Source organism: Ctenopharyngodon idella, chromosome 2, assembly GCF_019924925.1.
Source record: "Ctenopharyngodon idella isolate HZGC_01 chromosome 2, HZGC01, whole genome shotgun sequence".
Lineage (NCBI taxonomy): Eukaryota > Metazoa > Chordata > Actinopteri > Cypriniformes > Xenocyprididae > Ctenopharyngodon > Ctenopharyngodon idella.
This window is the reverse complement of record NC_067221.1, coordinates 6,068,302-6,096,178: the sequence shown is the minus strand read 5'-3', so window position 1 is coordinate 6,096,178 and position 27,877 is coordinate 6,068,302. Positions and strand designations below refer to the sequence as shown.

The 27,877-nt window shown below is 36.0% G+C and overlaps 1 protein-coding gene across 1 annotated transcript; it reads right to left on the bottom strand.

Annotated features, from left to right (window-relative positions):
• Positions 1-275: 275 nt before the first annotated feature.
• Positions 276-24,657, bottom strand: arhgef18a (rho/rac guanine nucleotide exchange factor (GEF) 18a). Its single transcript, XM_051875583.1, has 20 exons — positions 23,929-24,657; positions 14,527-14,661; positions 12,603-12,683; positions 12,355-12,495; positions 12,019-12,269; positions 10,421-10,543; positions 10,185-10,302; positions 8,922-9,176; positions 8,455-8,531; positions 8,180-8,358; positions 6,759-6,820; positions 6,451-6,636; positions 6,113-6,253; positions 5,911-6,014; positions 5,759-5,824; positions 3,807-3,854; positions 3,211-3,663; positions 2,752-3,010; positions 2,529-2,630; positions 276-1,456 (listed from the first exon to the last, which is right to left on the bottom strand). The coding sequence occupies exons 3-20, from the start codon at positions 12,673-12,675 to the stop codon at positions 1,299-1,301; spliced, it is 2,796 nt and encodes a 931-aa protein (XP_051731543.1). The 5' UTR covers positions 12,676-12,683; positions 14,527-14,661; positions 23,929-24,657; the 3' UTR covers positions 276-1,298.
• Positions 24,658-27,877: the final 3,220 nt, after the last annotated feature.

Sequence of the window (27,877 nt, the reverse complement as noted above, 5' to 3'; positions counted from 1 at the left end):
AAAATCTCAGTCCTTAGTTTTTCTTTCTTTCAAGAATGGCCATGCTGCTCTTTTTCATAAAATGAAGGCAAGGCAAGGTTCTTTTCAGGCCAGTATTTCTAAGACAATTTACAGTATGTGCCCAATAAAATACATATAATACTTGAGCAAAAACACACAAGCGTACATGATCTATTGGATGTTCTGCTGAAATGCTATTATTTGATCATGTGATCTAATGTTCCAAAAAAAAAAAAAAAAGACTAATTTGTGAAAAAACCAACAACAACAAAAAATTTTTGTGTGTGTGTGATCAATTTATAGGACATGTCGTGAGTGGAATTTGGCGTCACTGACTGTATTTATTCAAAAGAAAATCGACGGACAAACAATGTGAAGAAAAACTGAACACGGGTTTTATGTTTGTTCATTTTACTGAGCCGATGGCAAGCACTTAAAAGTGCAACAGTTTCTCTTTGCGAGGACAAAAAAGCTGTATTTACAATGTACGGTTTCTAATTAAGAGTCTGTATTTTCTCAGAATAAAAAACATAAAATAATGATCCAACAGAATTGTGCCGTGGTCTAGCTACTTACAGTATAAATGAATAAGACCAAAACTAAAAAGACATAAGTGGTACCTCTGACATTTAGTAGTGAAGAGCATATATCCCCAGTCATAAAGAAAAACGAGGCTATTTTTTTCTAAAACACTAAAATATTTGCTCAAATATAACATTTTCCAGTTGACAGAAGCAAAACAATGTGCAGAAACAAGAGAGAAAATGAAAAAGGAAATTTACACTTTAAACCAAAACTGTATTCCACACATTAAATAGGTCTACACTTCTTTTAAAATGTCACAGCTGAGAAGCTCTTGATTACACGACTCCTATAAAGAGTCCAGGAAGAACACTAAGACTTTGCAGTGTAACGCTTGTGGGCCAAACATCCCTGAAATAAAATCACAATAAATAACTAAAAACAGCTATTTACAGGAATGACAAATCATTAAGACAAAGACCACTCTGTAATGTGAAACTAAACAGGATACTGCGATTATCAGGAAACAGATTGTTTAGGAGACAGAGTAGTACATTAAGTAAGAGCCCTAAAACTCTGATAAGTACATCTAAGAACGATTTCTCACAAATTGTTTTTTTCACTAACTCCGTGAATATATTTGTTTTAAAAACAGAAATCATGATTATGACCAAAATCTGCATGGTTTCTTATATAAAAAAAAAAAAAAAAAAAATTGCATCAGTGCAGGTCATAAAAAAAACAATTGTTATAGTCCTGCCAATCACACGGGGTCATTAAAAGAAATAAATGTCTTCTGCAGCTGCATTGTCTTTGGGCTTACGGTGTCCTGACTGGCTACTCTGTGTGTTATGATTGTTGTTGTGCTTCCTGATGCCATTTCCTGAATGAGAGGGCGCAGAGCTGGATAACCTCTCTGGAGGCATGAACGTATCTGCAGAAACACCACAGAAATGGATTTACTAATGCAGAAACACAAGTATGAATGGTTTAACTGACTAAAACAATGCTGCATTCACCCAAAACTGAAAATTATCCCATGATTTACTCACCCTCAAGTCATCCTAGGTGTATATGACTATCTTCTTTCAGACGAACACAATCGGAGATATATTTAAAAATATCCTGGCTCTTCCAAGCTTTTTAATGGTACTGAATCAGGGGTGAGATTTTTTCATCCATCCATTAAAAAAGTCCATACGACTCCAGGGGGTTAATAAAGGCCTTCTGAAGCGAAGGCTTATATAATATCCATATTTAAAACTTTATTAAATATAGTAATTGTGTTCCGGCAGACAGCTGTACGCATCAATTTGCGGCGAAAGAGTAACCTCTGACCCGACACATGACGTATTGATGAACGCGGAAGCTCAGAGGATAAAGCGAAACAAAACAAAGGTCATGAATTAGAAGTCTAAAACGAGAAATTTTAAAGAGAAATGTGCAGTCTTGCACAGTACGTGTATGGTCATCTGCCGGAAGCTAGTTATTTTAGTTTATAAAGTTTTAAATATGTATATCGTTCTTACAAAAACCCATCGCTTCACTTCAGAAGGCCTTTATTAACCCCCTGGAGTCGTATGGATTACTTTTATGATGGATGGATGCACTTTTTTGGGCTTCAAAATAAGGAGCGCCATTCACTGCCATTATAAAGCTTAGAAGAGCCAGAATATTTTTTTTATACGACTCAGACTATGTTCGTCTGAAAGAAGATTGTCATATACATCTAGGATAGCTTAAGGGTGAGTAAATCATGGGATAATTTTCATTTTTGGGTGAACTATTTCTTTAATTAATATGATACACAGTGTACAAAGAAGTGTTAGAATATGAGGTTAAAAGGATGTAATAAAAAAAAAAAGGTTTGGAGTAAAAAAAACAAAAAAAAACAAAAAAAAATCTGTTTAAACTAAGAAAATGTAAACATTTTAACCAGAAACACTGTTCATTCCTAAGAAAGAAAGAAGTTGTCTGAGAGGTGAAACAGCATAAAGAAGTTTCACCTAGATGGAGTTGGTGAGGACTGTTGGATCTCATGGCTCTTAAACTGCCTCCTTCCTTGACTGCAACTTTGATGGGAAGTAACTGAGACACCTCTATGCCAGCTAAAAGTGAGACAAGATGTTCAAGTTAAATTAAAAATCACCTAAAACTTACTGAAACATCTCTTTACCACAGCCCAGAAATGGCATCAGCCCAGAAACTCCAATGTGATGAAGGTCATACCTGCGCTGTTGGTGCGCTGATGGGAGTTCCTGTGCTTGCTGTGCTTCTCCTTGCCTTTTGGTTGGGCGGCCAGCTTGGTGGGGATCTTCTGTTGGACAGAGCCGGCTTTGTGGGATTGGTTGGTGGTACTAATGAGGTGGATGGGCACTTCTGTTTTAGGAGGAAGGTTAATGATGCTCTCCCTGCGTGGTGGTACCAGGGGAGGCCTCTCTTCAAAGCCGGGAGTAACCACATTCAATATGGGGTAGGGTGGAGGTAACTACAGAGGAAGGCACGTTTATACATGTACACTTTTTCTGACTAACAATGGCACATATATTCATAAACTTCTAAAATAGTATTGGCCAGAAAAACTGCTTGGTCTGAAATGCATGCATTGTTATATTTATTATTATGTTCACTAATGTGTAGTTTCTCTGTGACATTTTTTTTTTTAATACAATATAATATTGCCCTAACCTGTATCTGTTCATTCTCCAAGGGAAAGGTGTTGGGTACGTTCTCATACTTCTTATACTTCTTCTGCAACTGCTCTTTCTCCTTCTCCACAGCACGCATAGTGTCTCGGAGCCGCTCCAGATCCTCTTGGTACACCATTCTGCCCCTGGCCAGTTCCTGTTTATCTTCCACAAGCTTTTCTTCCAGTTTGCTGCATTCCAGTTCTCTCTCGCTCAGCTCCTTCTCCCTGATCTCTGCCTGCACTCTCTGCCTTTCTCTTTCCTGCTCCCACTGCACCTGCTCCTGTCGGTGCTGATTCCGGAGCCGCTGGAAGTTGACCAGCTCCTCACGCTGCTTTTCCAGGTTCCGATGCTTTTCCTTCTCCAGGAGAGTGTTGCCCCGGGGGCGTGACATCAGCTCCTCAATAGTGGCGCGCTGCAACTCGATGTGGCTCTCTTGCTGCTGAACGATGGACTGAGGAAGAAAAGGAACGAATCAAAGATTAATTTGTGCCGATCTGGATCTACACAGAATCATCTATTTAAAACTATCATAGGCAACAGTTAAAGAATAATTGGATAATTATGAGTGAACTGCACATTTAGAGTTTGGATTACCTGAAGGCTGTAAAGTTTCTGAGACAATCTATTTGCAATGTCATAAAGCTGTGGAGATAAAAACAGATTATGATCAATAATAGTTACATATGTTTAAAGTAAGTGAACTACACAATTGAATATTAGAATATTACACACTATAGTTGCTTCTGTTAGGTATGTGCACACACTGGTTGTTTTATAATTAAGATGCAAACTTAATCCTAAATCGGATAGGAACGATTGGATTTTGGTTGTTTAGGGAGTGACAACATTATTCAACCATAAACTTTACGTAATCGCCTATTCCAGAAAAGAAAAACAGGTTTTTCTAGGGCTAATCAATGTAAATAATTATTTAATGTAATTTACCATATTATTATTGATGCATAACGGCCCATTTTTGCAGAAATGTGCTCATAGATTTGATTAGAATTAGGGATGCACCAAAACTGAAAATTCTGGATGCACTTGGCCGAAAACTGAAACTGGTTTTTAAAAATGATTTATTTATTATTTTAAATGAGCTTTTTTTGTATAACTGTATTAATATTAGACTTTTTAATGAAATTCAGTAATTTTAATGATACTGAATTTAAAGGGGACCTATAATGCCCCTTTTACAAGATGTAATAAGTCTCTGGTGTCCCCAGAATGTGTCTGTGAAGTTTCAGCTCAAAATACCCCACAGATCATTTATTATAGCTTTACAAATTTGACCCTATTTGGGTGTGAGCAAAAACACGCCGTTTTTATGTGTCCCTTTAAATGCAAATGAGCTGCTGCTCCCGGCCCCCTTTCCAGAAGAGGGCGGAGCTTTAACAGCTCACGCTTCGGTTGCTCAACAACAACAAAACTGGAGAATCTCACGCAGCCAAAATGAGGATTGTCAGTAACGGTGTTCAGCCTTACATTGTTCAAACCGGAGTCGACACTGATGGAGAGACTCAGGAAGAAGTTACAACTTTTAGAATGAAACTGGACGTTTCTGAACGGTTAGTAGATAAATTTATGTAGTTACTATGGAGTTGATTCAACTCATCGACTAGCATGTGCCGTCATGTTAATCTTTTGTGCAAATCCATTGTTGAATTGACCCTTGTTTCTGAAGCAGTCCGGCGTAAAAAGACGGCATGGCAACAACACTCTTCTACAACAACTCTTCCTCTTCTCTAAAGCAGCCCAACATGGCCTCGCCCCCTTTACCTTAGCATGTTCTCGGGGGCAGCGTTTATGTAAATTTTAGGGTTAGTGATGTCACTAACCCAGGAAGAAGCTCGTTGTAGTCCCTACCTGCCTTTTGTTGTAGTCCTTAAACAGCGAATTCTTTAAAAGAAAATATCTCCCTTTGCATTGAACTTTGAGCATCATAACTTTGAGCATAAACAAAAAAAAATCTGCAAACAGTAACATTACACACTAACTAAAGTTAAAAAAGTGAAATCATAAATCAACCACCCCTTAAAAAAAAAAAATACAAGCCAATATAATAAAATAAACACTTTCAAAAAATAACACTAAAATTGGACAGAAAATATATATTAAATATCAATATATTATTCTTTATTCAGTTCTATGCAACTAAATCAGATTTAACAGATTTATTTTTTGACCAATTATCCAAGTAATGTACAGTCCTAACAAAGCTCTTATTATCAGAGCATGTGAGCAGAGCATAGACATTTCATGCCCGTGCATTATATGAGCAGACTTTGCTTTTCCGATGAGCATAAGCAGTACATGAGTGGAGCTTTCAGATGGGCTGTGAGGAAGCGTGAGCTGTGAGCATGTGCACAGAACAAAGTCACACTGAGAAAATTCTGCATACACATATGGTGCTCCCAGACTTCTCTCTTTGGAAATGACTTTCAGTCATTTCAGTCATTTATCAGAGATAGTGTATAGGCTGCTATATAGTTATCACATGGTCAATCATCTTTATTTCCAAACACACACAGCATATTAAATCTCACCTCTGCTTTAGGGAAGAAGACTGACAGATACGCACTCCAGCTCTGAAGAGTCATCTCCTCATCTGCCTAATGGGTCAAAAGCAAGAACATACATTGGTTTATATCAGTACCACTCCAAAAAATAACAAGCGTGATACTGTAGTGTAGCTCACCGACAGCTCCAGGTCCTCATTAGAATAAAGCTCTCTGTGCTGAGGGTCCGAGTTGGACCACTGACATCTTTCTCCCGTTCTTTCCACTAGACTCTCAATACCACCTACAAACAAGCAGTCCATCAGTCATTGGCAATGAATATGTAACTATTACAATAATGTCATGAAATAAAGTAGATGTTTTACAGAAAGCTCCTCTTACTTCCAGATAGCATGTAGGTTTCACTCTCAAAGCCTCTGAAAGCTTCAGGTCTTTTGGGAAGTGGCACCAGATCCATCCCTTCACCAGGAGGAGGAGTTTGGCCGTACTCACATGTTACCAGCAAGTTTTGTAAATTCTCCACTGAAGAAAGATTGAAACATAGATTACAATCCATCATGCTGTACAATAGCACCTAAGCAGGCTTATCACTTAAAATAAAATAAAAGGTAACAGAAGCCTACACCCTATTCTACAGAGCTGTACTTATATATACGATAAGATGTCAATCCTGAATATAAACATGAATTCCCCTTTCTGCTGTGCAGTGTAAGTCTCACCATCTTTCAGGGCTCCGGCGAGGAGTTGTTCCCCCTGCAGGGGCTCTGATGCATTCCCACGCAGCAGATGGCGGTCACTTGGAGAGATGTCAGTAACACCTGTCACATAGGCTGTAATGCTGGTGAATAACCTCAGCTTTTCTGTAAGGTTCTGCTCTATCATGGCATCATGAATGTAAAGCCTCCCTATTCAGAAAACACCATTGAACAAAAAAAAAGCCAATATGTTAAACGTGACATCAAATCATTTTACAAAAGAGGAAGGAAGAATGAAATCACAGATTGTGATACAGAAATGTGCATGTTACTTTGAAAGTCCTGGATCCTCTCAGAGAGCTCTTCTGGCTCCTCTTCTTCATCTTCTGGACAGCTGAAACAATCAGAATAGCAATGTTAGAAGAAAAATTGAGATATATTACTTGAAATTCACAATTCTGAAGTATTTTTAACAAATCTTAAGGGGAAAAAATTAAAACGTCTATACATCTGGTTTAATGTGCAAGGACCACTATAATGGCGCTTTTCCACTGTGTGGTACGACTCGGCTCGCTTTACTTTGGCTCGGTTTGCTTTTCCACTGCAGTTTAGTACTGCTTCAAAGTGGGTGGGATTATAGACTTATCGTTATAGTTGATATCTCAAAAATTTAGTTTTCAGTAATATTTTGTTTGGGCGCAGTACCAAACCTTTCCACTGGATACCATCCAGACTCCATTGGTAACCACATAAGGACTTTCCATTTCCATATAGCCTATGGTTTGAGTGACCCAAACCATTTATCTCCATAATGTTCATGCAATTTATGAAACTGACATCCTATTCAGAAATAGTATGGGCGGAATGGCAGCATTTGGTTTGAATTCAACCTTTAACAAACACATAAAAGACATGCAAAAAGAACAAGATTTTTCATTTTCATTCCTATTTCAAAATAAATGTCTGAACATGCCTTGTGAGTCAGAAAATAGAGTAGCGAATTAATAAATTACTGTTCCTCTGTCATTCGTCTTGAAAATCAGAAAACTACAATTTGTATGTTTTCAAATGACCCTTTAAATTTATAATGGCAAACGTCCCGCTAGAGGGACGGGGACAGTTAAGGGGTTAAAGTGAGCCATGCCGAGCCGTACTATGCAGTAGAAAAATCACCATAAGTAAGCCATTCATAGGCTGACTTTCTCTGCAAATTGTCGTTTTTAACCAAACCAGAAACATTTTCTTCACTTTTACCACTCTTCATAATCAGCTTATAATCACCCTTAAGAATTATGACTAGTGAATAATTTACTTTTTTACAGTGCAATACTACAATTCAAAAGTTTATTGTCAGGAAGATTTTTATTTTAAAGAAATTAATAATTTTATTCAGCAAGGACTCATTAAATTGATCAAAAGCGACAGTAAAGTAATTTATAATTTTATAAAAGATTTCTACTTTAAACAAATTCTTTTGAACTTCCTATTCATCAAAGAATCCTGAAAAAAATGCATCACAGTTTCCCCAAAAATATTAAGCAGCACAACTGTTTTCATCATTGATAATAATAAGAAATGTTTCTTGGAAACAATGTTATGGTAATTTCACAATATTACTGTTTTTACTGTTTTTTGAACAAATAAATGCAGCCTTGGTGAGAATAAGAGACTTCTTTAAAAACATTTTTAAAAATATTACCAACAAACTTTTGAACAATAGAGTATATAAAAAAAAAAAGTTTATGAAACATACAGTTCCACGGCCTTCCAGATTTTGTCTCTCCAGGTGTTGCGCTCCTCTCCGGATGAGGTGTGAAACTCATACATCTCTGGAGTGTCCGAGGCGGCGGAGATCAGAAACATGGTCTTCTCGTTATGAGCCGCTTCACGCACAATGAGCTTCAGCAGTGAAATCACTGCAGGCTTACCGTCCTACAGGGGAAGAGAACATGCTGACATTTAATGATAACGGCAACTATATATGTATACTGTACATAAACAAAATGCAAATTATTACATTCTGCTCACCAGAGAGGCAAAGGTAAGTCTCTGATCTTTCTCCAGTAACAGCAGCAAAACATCTGACAACAGCAAGACTAGGACATCTAAAGGCATATGAGAGAAAATACGGAAATGTCAGTCGGTCAATAATGAGCCGGCGTTCGGACAAAAAATTGTTGAATGAAGTCGTTATTTTTATTTTGTTTTGGCGCACAAAAAGTATTCTTGTCACTTCACAACATTAAGGTTAAACCACTGCGGTCACATGAACTGTTTTAACAATGTCTTTACTTCTTTTCTGAACCTCAAAAGATGCAATGACGTTGCTGCCTATGTGTGGTTCAGAAACCCTCGGATTTCATCAAAAATATCTTAATTTATGTGCCTAAGATGAACGAAGGTCTTACGGGTTTGGGACAACATGAGGGTGAGTAATTAATTCATTTTCGGGTGAAATAACCCTTTAATAGGTGTGTCACTGGTACAATGATCACCTTTGCTTTTGTTAGAAGTTACCCTCCAGTTGAGCATGCCCTCGTGAAGCAGCATCCTCTTGTCCTGTAGCATGTCCTCTCTGCGAAACACTCGCCCGTGGGTCATCTTGACCTGTGACTTGGGCTCCAGCTTACTGCTCAAGTCCCTCAGCCTTGCCGCTTTCTCAAACTCGTCCACGTGATTATTCACTTGTGATATGGTGTCTTTCAGCAAGTCCAGACCTCGTACTAAGCTCTTGTGCTCCTCTGAGTCGACTGTCAAAAGGATGAAAAATAAAGCAAATCATACAACCTCAATGAAGGTGAATCACTAGATATTGTTGAATAAAGTCGTTATTTTGTTTTTTTGGCGCACAAAAAGTATTCTCGTCCCTTCATAACATTAAGGCTGAACCACTGTAGTCACATGAACTGTTTTAAATACATCTTTAATCGCTCTCTGGGCACTGAAAGTGTAAATTATCTTGCTGGCAATGGAGGCCTCACTGAGTCATTGGATTTTATCAAAAATATTTTTCATTTGTGTTCTGAAGATGAACGAAGGTCTTACGGGTGTGGAATGACATGAGTGTGACATTATAGAATTTTACATTATAGAAACTACACAGCTGTACTTTGTATCTGTAATAGAGCCAAACTATGACTAAACTATATATATATATATATATATATATATATATATATATATATATATATATATATATATATATATATATATATATATGCTACTGTTAAAGTTTGAAATCAGTAAAAAAAAGTTTTTATTTTTTAACTTTCTATTTATCAAAGAACCCTGAAAAATGTTTTAAACATTAACATAATAACAACATAATAAGAAATGTTTCTTGAGCACAAAATCAGCATATTAGAATGATTTCTAAAGGCTCATGTGACACTGGAGTAATCACGTCTGAAAATTCAGTTTTTCTATCACAGGAATAAATTATATTTTAAAATGTATTAAAATAGAAAACAGCTATTTTAAATTCTAAAAACATTTCATATAACAGTTTTTACTGTATTTTGGATCAAATAAACGCAGCCCAGGTTAGCATAAGAGATTTCTGTAAAGAACAATAAAAAAATAAAAAAAAATCTTACCAACCTCAAACTTTTCAACAGAAGTGTATATTAACATTTTAATGCCCTACTTTGAGTTATATTCAAAGAACAAAAACACTGAAACAATACAAACTCAAAACAGAACGGATACTTTTTTCCGGAAAGCAAAGTAAACTAGGTTCAGGAAAAAAAAAAACCTACCTTCAGTGTATTTAATGACACGTTCAAACAGAACTGGATATTTTGTGATGCGCTGCGTTATAAGGAGAATAATCTCTGGGATTCCTAATCTCCGTATAATGGACAACGAACATATTTTCTGAGGACAGAAAAGTGTGTTGTGATCAGATCAAATGATTCACTTTTTTTAATAAAAGAATATTATAAAACTCTATTTCAATTCCTTTAAAACTTGACAACAAAAGGTCAAGTCTTACTCGTATTAAAGCCTGGAACTTCTTGTTTTGCATCAAGTCTTTGTAGCAGTTGACTGCATCGGTGTGGTGACTGCAGAACACTCCATAGCAATACTGCAGTCTGTCTCTAATTTCACCTGAGAACTACACACACAAACAAACAAACATGCAGATCAGAGAGCACCAAAGATTTTCGTAACAATACCAGAAGTTAATAGAGAAATATTCAGGATATTTACAAATGTTTAAACTCTGTTAAGATGACGAAATACGAACACTGGTTCATTTAATCATTCAAAATGTTTTTAAAAGAAGTCTTATACTCACAATATGCAGCATTTATTTGATCAAAAATACAATAAAAACACTAATATTGTGAAATATTACAATTTAAAATAACTGTTTTCTATTTTTACGGTAGTGAATATCCAAATGTCCCTGCATTACAATGATGTGGAACATTTTCTCAGAACTAAAGTCACTTTTTTTGGCCACTTGCTGTAAAGTGACTTAACTGATGTCTAACTGATTTTAGTGGATGTATGAAGTGTCTAAGCAATGTAGTTCATGACATTAACTATGTTCCACTAAGTGTCAAAATACCTTCTTTTTTTAAGTTAAAGCCAAACAAACAATCTTTGGCTTGAAAAATGTGCTCATGATATAGAGCTGCACGATTAATTGTAAAAAGATCGGAATCTCGATTCAAACATCCACGCGATCTTATTTTATTAATGACAATGATTCGCCCTTGTCTATTAAAACATTTGACAAAATCATACCGCAACATTCAAATCTGTGTTCATGCTGCCGCGCTGAGCCGGAGAGAGCAGTGTTAAACCACACAGTAGCTATTTCTGTGTTACAAATATACAAATGATCACAGAAGTACTGCGATAAAAGTTTAAATTTATAGATATAAACACTGACGTCTACGATAGCGATCAAAATAGAGCAAACCACCTTTTGAAACTAACTTGGTGCTTCAAATAACGGTTGTATCAATTACATCTTACGTCACTAGTTGGTGACTGTTAAAAATGTATTTGTCATTGAATCATTCATTCAAAAGATTTGTTCAAAAACACTGATTCATCCAGTAAAGAAACAAGTATTTATTAATGATTCATTGAATTCATTCAAAAGCCTTTTTTAAATAATTCATTCAAATTAATTAAACATTTTTCCAGCAATTACCGTTTTGTCAGAACCTCTAGTTTGTTTAGTTTAATATTCAGAATCGTGATCTCTATATGAAACCAAAAAATCGTGATTCTCATTTTATCCAGAATCGTGCAGCTCTAGTATGATACATTTAAAACAAATGCCACCTGGTTTGATACTTTGTTATATATTAAGTATGTCTTGAATAGCCAAATACTTTTTGGGGCAACCTAATTTAACGATGAAACAATAAATCCATTCATTTCAGGAAGCACCTGCTGCTCAGCTCAGCTCTGGGGAATGTAGATCATATAAAGGACACTAGCTATAACCGACAGTTCGGTGATCCACAGCATGCAGCTAGAGAAAGTGGTCTAACTATTAATCCTCAAGTCTAAACTTGTGTCTGTCAGGGCATCTATGCACATCCTATAGCAGATATATGATAAAGATACCTGTGCGATAAGGATGTCTCCAATACTGTGGATGCAGTAATTCTGGGTACTGCCTGCCTCCATGGAATTGACTCTTCGCTGTTTAAGGCGGTCGAGGAAAAGCTGGTGCACCTGGAGCAGGTTTTCCACCTGTGGAAAGAGTCTTTCCAGTCGCGTCTCATCCATTTGCAGGTTCTCACGCAGTTCTCGCACGTATACGCCCAAAACCAGCTTTAGCGTCCGCACGTGATTTATTTCTGTCTGAATCAGCTCTGTCATAAAAACAATAACAGCTCAAATTAAATTTCTACAACGAGACAAAAAAAACTTAACAAAACAAGTGATCACACCCCTTACCATGTATTACATCCTGTCTTTTAATGGCCTCTTTGGAATAGTTTTTTAAATATTGCTGGTCAACAGCTAAACTCCAGGTGGGAGCCTCAAAATCCCGAGCATCTGCTTCCAGATCTTCACGCAGCGCAGTATAACGTCCATCTGTGTAGAAAAGGAGTAAATATACTCTTCCTTAACATCAACAAACAAGACCTGTGATGTTGACATGTTTACATGGCTACAGTAACTAAAAAGGTTAAATAGCCAACCGTCAATATTGATGGCATCAGCATTTGAGTCTTCTGCCACGGGCTTGGCTCTCGCATAATCGATTTCTTCCATCTTACGTTCTGGGAAAAAAAAAAAAAAAAAAAAAAAAAAAAAAAATCAACAACAAACAGAAGACAATTAAAACAGTCAAGAAACACAGTTAGACACTCAGTTTTGTCTAAAAATAAGTATTAAAGACGAAGCATGTCATTTTTGTGCCACAAAATGCAATCATAAAAAATAAACGGGTTTCAAACAGGCTTCTTAGGCCCTGTCCACATGAACACAGGAACCGCAGATTTTTCTATGCAGATTGTCCATTCGTCCACATGCAAGCGCAGTATCCGGTCACTGCCAGGGTCAAGATTTTTAGTAGTGATGAACCGATATGAAAATTTTGGCCGATACCGATAATTCTTTATATATGAAAGTCAATAACCGATATATTGGCCGATAAATCTAAATTCAAATTTTTATATAATTTTTGAGAACCTGATTACAAAAACGAAAGTCTTGCCATTAAAAGCCACACAATTATAATGTTCTCATTATAATTTTACGTAGCCTATATGTCAGATTTGTGCTGCACTTAACAGTATTTTTTCTTTTTTAAGTGATTTCAATCATATTTCAAGCAATTGAAAACCATCATGGTGAACAGTACGCATCTGAAGGAAATAATCCATTATTTATCGGCTTTATTATATCGGCCAAATTTTCTTATCGGGCCGATAATGTTAACATTAAAAAACGAAAATATATCGGCCGATACCGATATTGCGGGCAATATATTGTGCATCCCTAATTTTTTTAGAAACTCCGGTTGCAGTGTTGACGGTGAAACTGCAGATTTTGGCTTGTGACGTCAGAAACCTTTTTCCAGGTTTCTGATTGGCCAACATGGCCAACAGCACTTCACAGTGTGTTTTTGCGTTTTCGTGTGGATGCGATTTTTTTAAACAAAAGAGGAAAAACACATATCCGTGTACGTGTGGATTAGGCCTTAAACATGACATTGACCAGGTTGATCAGCAGGTTGATCAGGTACTGTTCAAAAGTTTTTTGTGTGTGTGTGTTTATGAAAAGAGTCTCTTATTCTCACCAAGGCTGCAATTATTTGTTCAAAAATACAGTATAAAAACAGTAATATTAGGGGTGCACTGACGGATAATAATCGGTATTGGAATCAAAAGGGGGAGGAAGAGACTGGAACTCATACTGTGTGTGTGTGTGTGTGTGAAGAAAATGTCTCGTATTGAAGTTAGGCTGTTTAAGTTAACATGACAATAACGCATAACAGTAAAAAATAAAATGTTTTTCCTTAAGAAAACCAAACTATGAGTAGATGATATTCTGAATAATCGGCTATCAGTGGAGAAATTTTGTGGCAACTTTGATGGCGAAGCTGAATTTCTAGCAGACATTACTCCAGACTTCAGTGTCACATGATCCTTCAGAAATCGTTCTAAATGTGTTTTCAGACCTGTAGATCATTTGCTTTGTTCCGAAACAGGGACTTAATTTGTTACAATGTTGCATTTTCTTCTTGGTACAGTTCGCTTTCATAAGGCAACATTTCAAAGAGTACCAAAAGTGTTTATGCAAGTCACATGTGAGGAAAAACCATCCTCTTATTGGTCAGAGTTTCCTCTGCATCATCCATCAAGACAGCTTATTGGTTTAATCTGTAGCTGAGTTGTGACACGCAAACATTTAAACAAATCTTCAAATATTCTAATTATACTTCCCTTTCTAACTGATATATAATTTAATTATAGTTAAATATATATGATTTATGCAGTTAGAGCAGGAATAAAGGCTTCAGGCGCTCTTTGGTTTTCAACTGCGATAACTAATGTGCTCTGTAACAAGAAAAGAAACAGCAGCTGTTACAGTTCCTGTCCAGAATGCCAGAGCACTGACCTGTGGCTGTAGTGATAACCAGAGGAGGTCAAAGGCTGGAGGATGCAGGTTTATCTGCGCTGTGAGAGGGTCATGCCTGCTGGTCAGTCACGGAGCAGATACAACCAAATGCAGGATGAACAGTCTCTGTCAGACCTGAGCATAGAAACAGAAAGTTAGCTTTGGGACTGTTATTTAAATGAATATTCTGGATCAAATACAAATTTAGATCGTCAACTTCGTTTTCCTGGTATCCTTACAGATACAATGTGAAGTTACTGGGCTTCCAAGAATTCCAAGAATGACATGATTCACTCTGGTTACACTTCTGATGAACTGTTTTGGTTTGACTCCAGCATACGCTGCAGTGGAGGACTGATCAAGGACAGTCATGAACTGATAAGATGATAAATGGCAAACTGACAATGTAATAAAATGTATATATTGAATGTAGTGTAAGTTGCTTTGGATAAAAGTGTAAATGCAAAATGCAAAGCATCAACAGAGACTACTAGACAAACAAGAGAAGGGGAAAACAGGATAATGAAACAGATCTGTTTCTTCTTCTCTTGGTTTGTCACATTCCTAAGCTCTTGTCAGACAAGGTTAAAGAGCAGAAGATACATGACTTTACAGTAAACAGGCTTGATTTTTTGATCTTTATTTTTGGACTGTAGTATTTTTACTGGGGCAAAAAAATTTTTTTGAGACATGTAATGTTTTTTTTCCAGTTTCCGGTGTGTATGACTGTGAAGCACAAAAAATGTACACAAACCCACCAGTCAAATTTACACATTTATTTTTATATAATCATATATATGTATAATTAATTACACACCTTTCAAAAGTTTGGGGTCAGTAAGTTTTTTTTTTTTTTTTTTTTAAAGACATGCAAATTGTTCAAAAGTGACAAAAGTGATTTATAATGTTACAAAAGATTTCTATTTCAAATAGATGCTGTTCTTTTGAACTTTCTATACATCAAAGAATCCCAAAAAAGAAATATTACGGTTTCCAAGGGCCCATTTTTTTCCTGGGTTTTTAATGTTTTAATTAAATATTATTAATAATAAAGAGGATGTCTAATTATTTGAATTCATAAAACTTTAACAATTTAATAATTTAACATTTTAATAATAATAAAAAAAAGATACATTATATGAAATTTTAAATTTTTTTCAGAAATTCTGTGTAGTCTGTATTAATTTGGATTCTGTTTTATGATTTAAAACAATTTTACTATCAAAATAACACTTTACAACAGTGCATCTGTTAACATTAGTTAAAGGGACAGTTCACCCAAAAATGAAAATTATCCCATAATTTACTCACCCTCAAGCCATCCTAGGTGTATATATTACAATCTTCTTTCAGACAAACACAATCAAATATATATTATAGGGCTGTGCAATATGGACAAAATAATCATATTGCTTTTTTTTTAATGAATATTGCAATTGCGATTTTATTTGCGATTTTGGCTATTGTTTTTGCTTATTCAAATATGGTACATTCTTGTGCACTATTCAGTGCACAAGAAGGGCATAACAAAACATTTCACAATTAAATAACATAGTATTAACAGCTTGATAAACAGATGGCATCTTTTGTCGAGTGTTTGTATTAGTCTTCGGAAGCCGTCTTACGCAGGCACCATGTCTTTATATATCTGTTAGGTGATTGCGTCGGTAATTTCTTTGTGCCGTTTTGATCCTTTCTCATAAGGCGTGATGCTTACAAATGCTTGAACGACGGATACTTGTTCAGTCGGTTCAGGCTGGCTTTGAGGTGTGCTTTTGTTAGTTTCGATGGACTTTGTCGACATGCATTGATCATACAGTTTTTTGTGGCGCTGTTTCAAGTGCTGGAACAGGTTTGTTGTATTGCTCTGTTTCGTTGCAAAAATCTCACAGGTCTTGGAAATTACCTTGCTCTCTGACAAATCCTGAATCCAAAATACTCCAAAATATTCTGAATTAAAATATAAATAAATTAATAAATAAAATTGCAGTCTTATGCGATTTAGAAATTGCATGTGCTCAAATCGCGATTGTTGTGCGATTGCGATTCACTGCATAGCCCTAATATATTAAAAAATACATTTGAAGCAAAAAAAAAAAAATGCATCCATCCATAATAAAAGTAATCCATATGGCTCCAGGGGGTTAATAAAGGCCTTCTGAAGTGAAGCGATGTTTTTGTAAGAAAAATATCCATAATTCAAACTTAACTAACTATAATAACTAGCTTCCGACAGATACACCTTGATTTGTGGCAGAAGAGCAACCTCTGACCTGACGTATGACGTGATGATGAACGCGAAAGTGCAGAGAATAGAGCAAAACAAAACACCGGTCACGAATTAGAAGTCTAAAACGATAATTTTTAAAGAGAAATGTTGGAGGATTTCGATATAAGAGTAGAGGAGCTTGAGTTTGTTGCCCAGCCATATTCGTTTGAACCATGAGAGGCGTCTAAGCTTACGATACTCCTTCATCCTGCGTCATACAACGCGTCAGAGGATTACTCATTTGGCGCAAGCCGACATGTGCAGTATGCGTACGGTCGTCCGCCGGAAGCTAGTTATTTGAATTTATAAAGTTTTAAATATGGATATTTTTCTTACAAAAACCCATCGCTTCACTTCAGAAGGATTTTATTAACCCCCCCAGAGCCGTGTGGATTACGTTTATGATGGATGTAGTGTTGTCACAGTACCAAAATTCCAGTAGTCGGTACCAATACCATAATTTTACGGTTCTCTGTACTACAGCAAAATCTGTTGGAACTATTTTACTATTTTATATAGCCTATTTTAAAAACATTAAATATGGTAATTATACATATAAATATTTGGAGCATGTGTGTATGTTTGTGCGTGTATATATACCTCAATGAAATAAATTTTGAAATTATAAATATATATATATATATATATAAAAAAATGCTCAAACATCCATTTTGTAACAGACGTGCGTGTTTATTTTAGCTATTCCTTCAGTGAAACGACACACTACAGCCTGTAAAAATATGAAATAAATATCAGTAAATAATGGTAACCTAAATAATAAGAAAATTAAATATTATTTAAAAAAAAAAACATTAGTTTTTTATTTACACATAAAGACGCGTCATATAGCCTACTGCTCTGCGCTTTGAGAGGGATGTGGGACACGAGCAGGAAAGAGGCCATTTCTCTTTAATAATATCTTCATGTCATCTCCTGATGTTACAAGCAACTGACACTTGTTATAAAAGGTCTGAAGAGCGAGTTTTATCTTCAGACATTCAGGCTATGTTTGATTTAGCGCTGCCAGAGAAAGCGAAAGTAAAAATCACCGGCGTGTGTGAAAGCGCTATACAAATAAACTTGACGCGCCTTATTATTTAATAACAAGCACAAACTGTGTTAAATAAAAACTGACGTGCAAGCAAAAAGGTTTCTGTCCTACGGTGTTTTTTCTACTTTACCACTGTAAAAAATGCGAATAGCCTATAATAGGCCTACATGTGAACGAAAGGAAGAAAACGTTTATAATCCCCTTCGTGAGTGAAGATTTGGGAAAATAAACAGAGATTCCATGTTCAGTGGAATAACTAATGGAATATTGATAAATTCTCTGATAATCGGGTGACCAGATCGCGATTCGCAAAACAGAATACAAAGCTTAAATTTATGGACTCACGCTGTCATTCGGCATGAACCAAAATGTTTCCATGGCTGCGATGTCACATTTAATTGCTAACCTATTATTTCTTTTGTAAACAAAGCTTTGTGCTTCACTCGTGTCATATTCAAGTAAATACTGGCACAGTCCTATCAGTGGGTACCGAATATACAGATTCTCGGTACTACAGAAATGCGGATATCGTCACATTTTCAAAATTTCAGTACCGACTTGGTACCGAAGTACCGGTACTTTTGACAACACTAGATGTATGCACTTTCTTGAGCTTCATACTCGTTGGTCCCGTTTAAAGCCTAACTGTTTTATCGGTCTGCCGATTTTATAGGCTGATATGAGCCTGCCTCACCTCAAATCTGACGAAGCATCTATAATATGGTTTGTTGAAATAGCAACATCTAAAACAGACACAGAGTTCAGCTAATGTATGTTTCAGTCGATGAATACGCATTCTGGCTTCCCAATACGTTACAACAGCGATGATCAAAAAGCGTGGACAAAACCGTCACTCTTGCTCGAATATGAGCAGTCATTTATGGGTGTTGATAACGCACGAGCGCAGGTGGGACATGAACAGCATCATGCTATCTGTGTTTAAAATAAACTCATTTAAGCCTTGCTAATTTAAACATTCATGAGTAAGATGCAAAAGAGAACTCGCGCGCGCTGTGAGAAGATCCGAAGTGCGCACATGCTTATCTCAGACAGCGTGCAAACATTGAGTTCAAGTCTTGCACATGAACGGACAAATTCACACAAAAATTATGTCAACATGCTCATTTTGGCGAGTATCCAAGCAAACAAAGTCGGTTAGGTCCTAAGTGAACATATAACCGTCAAGAAATACAACGCATGTGTAACAGTGTATGTACTGGATCGTGCATTATGTCTTAAAGGGAAAGAAACCTAATATTCCTGCTGTCTGTGTTTTTAATGTTAATCAAAAAACAAATGACAAAGAAATCACTCACTGCTCTTGACTGAATAGCTTTTGTAACTTCAATAATGATTAATCTTTACTTAATTTATACAGTGAAGATAATGTGCAGTGTTATTTTATTATTTTATTTTTACCTGAAAACTACTGTTAGATACCTGAAATACCTGCTGTTGCTTGTAGTTTGATTATTTGTTCTTATTTTCTTTATTTTTAATTGACAGTTGTCCTATTTTCCCTGAACATAGCACATACCGAAACTCTGACCCTAAAACCGTGATAAAAACCAAACTGTTAGTACTTTGAACCATTGCACCCCTATAATATACACACATAAAGAATATCGGCCGATATATTGATATCAGACTTTTCTGACTTCCTAATATCGGTATCCACCCCTAAAGACCCATATCGGTTGGGCTCTAGTCACGTTCACTGCCATTATAAAGCTCGGATGCGTCAGGAAGATATTTATTAATATATCTCAGATTGTGTTTATCAGAAAGAAGAAAGTCATATACACCTAGGATGGCTTCAGGGTGAGTAAAGCTTGGGGTAATTTTCATTTTAAAGTGAACTAATCCATTAAATAGTACAGAAAAGCTGAACCAGATCTAAAACTACACTGACTTTCACTGTATAAAGAAAAGAAGAAGAAGAAAAAAAAGAGATACATTCTTCAAATATCTTCGTTTGTGTTCCACAGAAGAAACTAAAGTCAGTCATACAGGTTTGGATTGACTTGAGAGGTTAAATGATGACAGAATTTACCATTTTATGTGAACTACCTTATAATTTTAGTTGTCAATCATCACATTAAGTTGTGACAGGAGACACAGTTTTAAAAATCACCCCAAATTTATGAATTTGAAATGGCTACAGTTGTACAGCACTGTTACAGTGGCAAACTGCTCAAGAAAGGCAGGATACACCTTGTGAGCACACTAACAATGCCTAATAGCACTCAAACAATGTGTGTGCTGCTATTCAAACAGTACATTCATTCATAAAGACTAGGATGTGTAAAGTGCATGAAGGCGAAATAAAAGACAGGCAAACGAGAAGAGCAAACCTGCTCATAAACACATGACTGGTGCTCCATTATGAGGAGGAGGATACTGACTAGGATGCACATTTCATACCCAAATTCAGCTGCACCTTCATGAATGGCGGTTAAATGCACTTCAAATTGCCGGGAGACCAAGAAAGATCATTACATGAGCTGAGTCACACTTAAATAACACTCAGACCTCATCACTGTTTTCTGCAGGTGTTTTCACTACTGTACTATTCTAGCTGAATGACAGCTTCTGCTGCAGGCTGCTCCTCCCCTGAATCATCCACTGGATGGAGATGAACATAGCCACGTAAAACGAGGCTAAGGTTTACGTTTATCGGTCAAACAAGAAAAGCAGGCTTCTCCAGTCTGCAGCAGATGGTAGAAACAACAAACGCCCTCCTTCCTTTACAAAGAGCATAAGACACACGAAATTTGATACTTGGTTCCACACCATCTTGGTTTATTTTATAAACTAAAAACGACATTCTGAAGTAAAACACTAATCGACGGAGGGCACTGGCTACATTAATATTAACTGGCTCGCTCTGGTTTTCATGGTGTGATAATAGATTCAGCAGCTGCAAATTGTGAGAATTTCTTGTTTACACTTGCTGTAACTGATTTACCAGTCCTGTTACTGTGTGAAAAATGCCTGGCTATGACCATGAAGCCAACCTCCCCCTCTCACACATCAACAGGCCAGATAAAATACAGAAAGCCTCCCTGTTTCTCACAAAAAAAACCCCAGATAAGCTACAGATTACAAATGACCTTAAAAGATGCTGACCTTTACTGCAAGTCTAAGACAAGGTTTTGTGAGATTCTAGTTTGCCTCGGCTGAATTTGGTGGGCTCTTGATCAGAGTAAAGGGACTGACTGACCGAGTAGCAGAAAGTTATCGAGTATGAGTTTATATTGAAAGCAGTAGGTTTATTGAGCTGTAACATTTATTCCTTTAGACTAACAAGTACCTATTTATAGGTTACAGTACTTAATATCTAATTTATTCCTTTTAATTGTCAACTAGACACCAGTACTTAAAGGGTTAGTTCACCCAAAAATTAAATTTGTCATTAATTACTCACCCTCATGTCGTTCCACACCCGTAAGACCTTTGTTCATCGTCAGAACACAAATTAAGATATTTTTGATAAAATCCGATGGCTCAGTGAGGCCTGCATTGCCAGCAAGATAATTAACACTTTCAATGCCCAGAAAGCTACTAAAGACATATTTAAAACAGTTTATGTGACTACAGTGGTTCAACCTTAATGTTATGAAGTGACGAGAATACTTTTTGTGCGCCAAAAAACCCCCCAAAATAACGACTTTATTTAACAATATCTAGTGATGGGCGATTTCAAAACACTGCTTCATGAAGCTTCGAAGCTTTACGAATCTTTTGTTTCGAATCAGTAATTCGGAGCGTGTATCAAACTGCCAAAGTCACGCCCCCCAGTGGTGAACCATTGAAATTTCAAACACTTATGATGTAATGAAGCCTTGTTTACTGAAATCACGTGACTTTGGCAGTTTGATACACGCTCCGAATCACTGATTCGAAACAAAAGATTCGTAAAGCTTCATGAAGCAGTGTTTTGAAATCGCCCATCACTAGATATTGTTGAATAAAGTCGCACTTGTTTATTACTAGTACTTCTTTCTTCTACTAGTAACTATCCTAATAGTAGTTAGCATCTGTTCCTGATTTACTAGTAATTTATAAGATACTGTTACTTATTTATGAGACACTAGTATCACTTTAAAAAAAACAAAAACTTTGTCATATGTAATGACTAGTCAGACTCAGGGTTATTATAGTTTACTAAAACCATGGAGAAAAAAACAAACAAACATTTTTGTTACTCTTTGTAACCCTTAAAGACAGAGACAGCTGCCCATGGCTAAAAATAACATTTCTCATTTTCATTTAGTTTAATTTGATTTCCAAAATAGCTAAAATTAAAATACAGTTAATAATAAAAACTAGAGACACTTAAAAAACAACAACAACCTAAACCCAGAAAATGTGTATATATATATATATATATAAACTAATTTAGAATATTAATAAAAAACTATAATAGTATATCAATGGTTACTAAAATAACACTGACTCAGAATGACTACTTTACAGTTAATTTAAATGTCCCCATCAGTTTAAAAACATTACTAGTAGAAACAACTGGAATACATGGGTCAAAGACATTTAGATGTCCGCATCAATAGAAGTTTACAAAAGTGATTTTATATACATAGAAAGCACATTAAATGCAATTAAAACGTCTACTTTTAAGGTTTCAAATAAGTTTTGGGAGAATAAAATGTCAAAACGTGGGTGAAATAATGTTCCATTGTCATTTTATTTATGTAAAATTGAAACAACACACTTATTCTGATCCGTACATATTAAAATACATAAAAGAATACGTGAGCATACTAAATTACTAAGTAAAAAATTCTTGCTTTCAAATGGGCAAAACCTAGGATAGTGGCAAAGTTTAAAAATGTAAAATTACAAGTAATTAGCATTTGGGGTAAAAGTCATTAGTCTTTAATATGGCATAAATAGATTTTGTTGTAAATATTCCTGACAAGATTGTTACACTAAATGACATTTTAGTGGGCGTCTTCTGTAAATCAAGGTAAAAATGTATGATACAAATTAAACAGGACAACAATTCAAAGCTGTATTACACTTATTGTTTTGATGCTTGAAAACCCTTTTTCATTAGCAGCGTCTATATATTGACTACCAGGAAAACCTAAATATATACTAGTATCTAACTGAATGGTTACAAGTATCTAAAGTACTAAATGTACAAGTAATTCGAATAGGTTCCAGGAACAGACTGAATACATACTAGTCGGAAATGAATAGTTGACATCTGAACCACAGATTCCCATAGAAAAAAATGGCAGAAATTTGCTATTTGTTGATGTTGCATTAACAAACAGTTAACGTGTCACAACCCTGACACAGTATTACAAAATAATTATTACCAGGAGGTAATGAATAAAGGACTAGTGAATAATTGAACTGATATGTTATTAGTGAAACTAAAAAAGATTCTAGTCACTACTGGATTAAGTACAAGTATCTAGAACACAGGGGGGGAAAAAAGTCTGATTATCTTACAAACACAAATTCCCAGGACCACAAACCCAGCTTTTCCACAGATCTGACACTGGTGCCATGAGCGAATGAGGCATTAATCAATCAAAAGAGACAGAATTTGAGGAATGTGAGTTAATGGTCGAACAGATAAACCATCCTTCATTCGCCATCATGACACCAGAGGACAAGTGTAAACAGAGCAATCAACCGATCAGAAAACATGTAGATAAACTGACCGCATCTACTCGCCACAATAAACATGGCATGCTCTGATGTAAAAAAAGAAAGCAAGAAAAAAAAAGTTGTGGTTATTTCAGGAAAGACGCCATTATTAATCCTAAAGTGAAATCACAGCGAAACTTGTCCTGCTACTGATATACGTCACGCTCCTCTCAAGAACAGCCGCAACGATAAATGAATGATAGGCTACGAAAAACAATAAAAGTAGCACTTAAAAGACGTCGTATATCTCTAAACGAGGTCAAAAAGATGATTTAGTAACGAGAATACAAGTTCTGTAAATTATAAAACACAACGCCAATTAAATAACACGAGGCCTCGATGACAAACTTTAAACACAAAGAGGCTCGCGCAAAGTTTAGCTACTAAAGTTTCTACTTACCGTTTTTTAAAGAAACATCACATAATTTCTTATTCTCTTTTTTTTTTCGGGACAGTTTCTTTTCTTTCCTGTATTATCTTCTTTTTTCGACACGGTTTCTTTTCTTAAGCATCCGCCTCACCGGTAACAACAAGTGCAGTGCACACACATACACGGGAACGATGGTGTCCTACACACTCGCGCGCGTGCACGCAACACTTCAGAGCTCTTCTCTTGGAGCATGATGGGAAGTTCGGGAACAGAAGGCGGCGGGGTTTGCGTTCACATCCAGCAGCACACCTCCTTTCCTTCACACCAATGTTATTGTATTATAATTGAAATACTATTATAGCGTTTATTAACATTTTTGAATTTATTTTATTTTATTTCATTGGTTTTAGTTTTAAAGGTTTAGTAATTTTATGTTTTTAATTTATTTTTATTCGTTTTTTTAATGTCTATAGTTTTTATTTATTTTAGTTTAGGTTATTTTAGTACATCAGGTGAAACTGAATGAAATGATAAATAAGTTTAGGGTTTTTTTTTTTTTTAAGTTAATTTATTTATAATTACTTCGGTAGGCCTATTTTAGTTTTAATTTACTATAATAACCCTGTCTCACAACTATTTGTTAAAATTTCAGCAACTAGACATGGATTTCCTGAAGTAAACAAGACAGTAAAAGAAGTAGATTGTACGGGGTACATTTTAGGACATCCTCAGACCTCAGTCATACAACGAAAAGGCGTCATGTCTCAGACTAAAAGGCTTCAGTCATTGACCAAACAGGCATCGCGCCTCAGACTGAAAGTCTTCAGGTCTCAGGAAAAACGACGTCAGGTGTCAGGTCTCGTACAATTAGGCATCAGATGAAACTACCTCAGAATAAAAGGCATCATACCTGATATTTTATTCTTACAGCTTTAATTAAATATTACACTGGTTAGGTTTTATACAGAAAAGAACATGGCGATTTTCACATTGGTCTGCAGAAAAACAGCAATTATCTGAATTAAAATGTAATCGACTCTCTGACAGTAGGTGGCGCTGGAACAGCAGAAATAAAGCCGTTTCCTTGGTAACCTCTGTACACAAAGCAGCTGTGCTTATAACAACGCAGTCTAATAGCTCGATTTTTTACTTCCCTTTTGAAAATTAACCATAGCTTTACTACAAATAAAACAAAAACATGGTTATTGTAGTTAACCACGGTAACCACAAATTAACCATGGTTTTGCTACTCTATAGTTTATGGTATTTGTAGTAAAACTATTGTTATACAAATAGTATCAATCCGACAAAAAAATCATAGTTACCACACTTTTACTATAATAAAACCATGGTTATTTTTCATAAGTGTTCACGATAGTTTGCAATGCAAGCTAGTTGCAATGTGTTATTTAGCTAACTTTTTATACATGCAAATAAAACTAGCAAATAATACAAATTTACAAAATAATCTCAGTGGGATTATGTTTTATACAACTTAGTGTAACATTTAACAGGAAACTGCGTACATGTGACGTCACATTGAGGCGGGCGGGCAATAGAGTACCTCAGAGATGATGTGTTTTTGTAGGCCAACCCAGAAGTTAGCGGCGCACGGGTTCCCTCGATCGAAAACCTATGCATTTTTTCCCATAGACTTTTGGAAAATCGCAAAAAATAAGCTGTGTTTAACAAAGGGTTATGACACTTACACGTTTTGTCTACCAAGATAATCTTTACAAGTTAACACAACATTTATACATTTTGAAGCCTAAATAAAGTCATAAGTTATAAAAAGCTAACAGTAGGCTATAAACGGACTACAGCACACCATGGTCGCAGATCAACGTCACCACCACCAAGCTTCCTCAAACTTTATTTAAAAACATGCTCGCTGATTATGATCTGCGCTGTGTATGAATACTTATCCTTTTTCATGAGAAATGCTGTCCAAATGTTCTGTTTGTCATGATGACGTCTAAAGCCACCGCCAAAGGAAGTAGTCCCTTTTAGCAATTTGTTAGCAACTGCCATTTTTAAGACACAATAAAGGTTTAAAAAATCACAAGCGGGTTATAACTGGTGTGTTTTATGTCATAGATCAAAACGTGAAAATATTTAGAGGCTTTGTTAACCACAGACCTTATTTCAGGTGATTTAGCAAAAACCCATAGACTTTAGGGCGATGGAACCGGAAGTCCTAAAATGCTAACTCGCTTCCGGGTTTTGCATACAAAAACACTTAATCTCTGAGGTACTCTATTCGCTTCCTTCTAAGTCCATTTCGTCTGATGCCTTTATGTCTGAGGCCGTTTTGTCCGATGCCTAGTTATATGAGACCTGACACCTGACATTGTTTTTTCTGAGACTTGAAGCCTTTCAGTGCGAGGCACGATGCCGTTTTGTCCAGTGACTGAATCCTTTAGGTCTGAGGCATGACGCCTTTTCGTTGTATGACTGAGGTCTGAGGATGTCCTAAAATGTATACTGTAGTATTGGGATGAATAGATAAAAATTGAAATAGAACTGGAAACAAAATAGATCAGATACATAAAACAGGCTAACAACATCTGTGTGTGTGCCACTCTCACAGTTTCGGCAAATGTAGCCTTTATACTGTCCAATTTTGTTGTGTATTTTAGGCTATGCTAGAGAACCTGCTGATTCATAACTAATTCTGTCATTTAACATTGACGTGATCAATTTATTACAGTTACAGGTCAGGAGGCTGGTGTTCAGTTGTGATTTCCCCTGTTGCTCATTTATAGTTGGTCAAACTGCTACTGCTACAACACCTTGAATTTTTCTTTGTTTTCTTCACACATCACGTATCATATTTCATCTAATGCATGAGTGAGGTCAAGTAGGCTTATATTAGAAAAACTCAAAAGAACTCCCAATTAGTTCCGCTTGAATGACTTGGAACTTAGCATTCCATTTCTGAATGAAAATTTGCAAGAAAAAGCGCCTCAGTTCCGAGTGTTCCTGTGAAGACATCAACCTTCTAGCCGAAATCTGCCTTCTCTGTAGACACAATACTGTGGAGAACAGGAGATACAATCCTGTATAAAACGTTGAGGAGCCCTAGAGAAGGTCCTGGCGGAAAGGGTAAAATAATATAAATAATAAAATGTAAAATATATACTGTGTAAAGTTTGAAAAGTTCAACTTTTTCTTCCTTTTACTGAAGGAATGTGTTTCCAATCTTCACAGAGATGACATTCAGGTAGGTAACGTTAGAGCTTAAACAAAAAATATAAATTATTATTAATATATTTATTTTATTTATATATTATTTATCACTGTTGGCTTGTGACCAAAGGAACAATCCCAAGTAGGCTGACTTAAAGTCCCCCTGTAGAGAAAATCAAGTTTTTAATGTTGTTTATATGTCTATGTGGTGTTTTTAATATGCCTTAGACAAACCATGTGCAAATTCATAAGTCAACACTGTTGCTGAGTATTTTCTTTAAAACTGTAGTGATCAGTTTCAAAAACGCGGTTTGAAATCGCTAGTGTTCCTTACGTCACAAACTACCTTGTAACCAATCACGTCAACGTGTGGGCGGGCTTTAGCATATCATTAACTATGACCGCTCTGAAGCAAGTGAGTTGTGCAACATAAGCAACACATTATTAGCTGTCAAGCAAAAGGCTAATCATATTGATTACCGCTATGTGTCTGACGTTGTAAAGAGCGATACCATTGTGCAGCGTTTACCTCAGTAAAGTTGACTGAGTGGATCTCTGGGCTCGTGCGAGTGAGTGGAGGCGGGGCTAATTAGCATATTCATAGATCTGCGTATACTAAATGAAGCATGTAGAGTTACATTCAAGCTATTTTAAAACATTTTCACAGGAAAAACATTTAAATATGTAATTTTGGTGATCAAAGATGAGTTTTAAGGGATACAATTATTGACTAGAGTGGGACTTTAAAAAGATATATTTATATTAAATATAAATAAAAGACAACTTCCTG

Excerpts from the sequence above, each read along its gene's own strand:
- arhgef18a (XM_051875583.1), bottom strand. The coding sequence starts at position 12,675 with ATGGAAGAAATCGATTATGCGAGAGCCAAGCCCGTGGCAGAAGACTCA. Across the intron at positions 6,015-6,112 it reads AACCTACATGCTATCTGGAA|GTGGTATTGAGAGTCTAGTG; the intron begins GTAAGAGGAGCT and ends GCTTGTTTGTAG. Across the intron at positions 3,855-5,758 it reads TCTTCTTCCCTAAAGCAGAG|CTTTATGACATTGCAAATAG; the intron begins GTGAGATTTAAT and ends TTATCTCCACAG.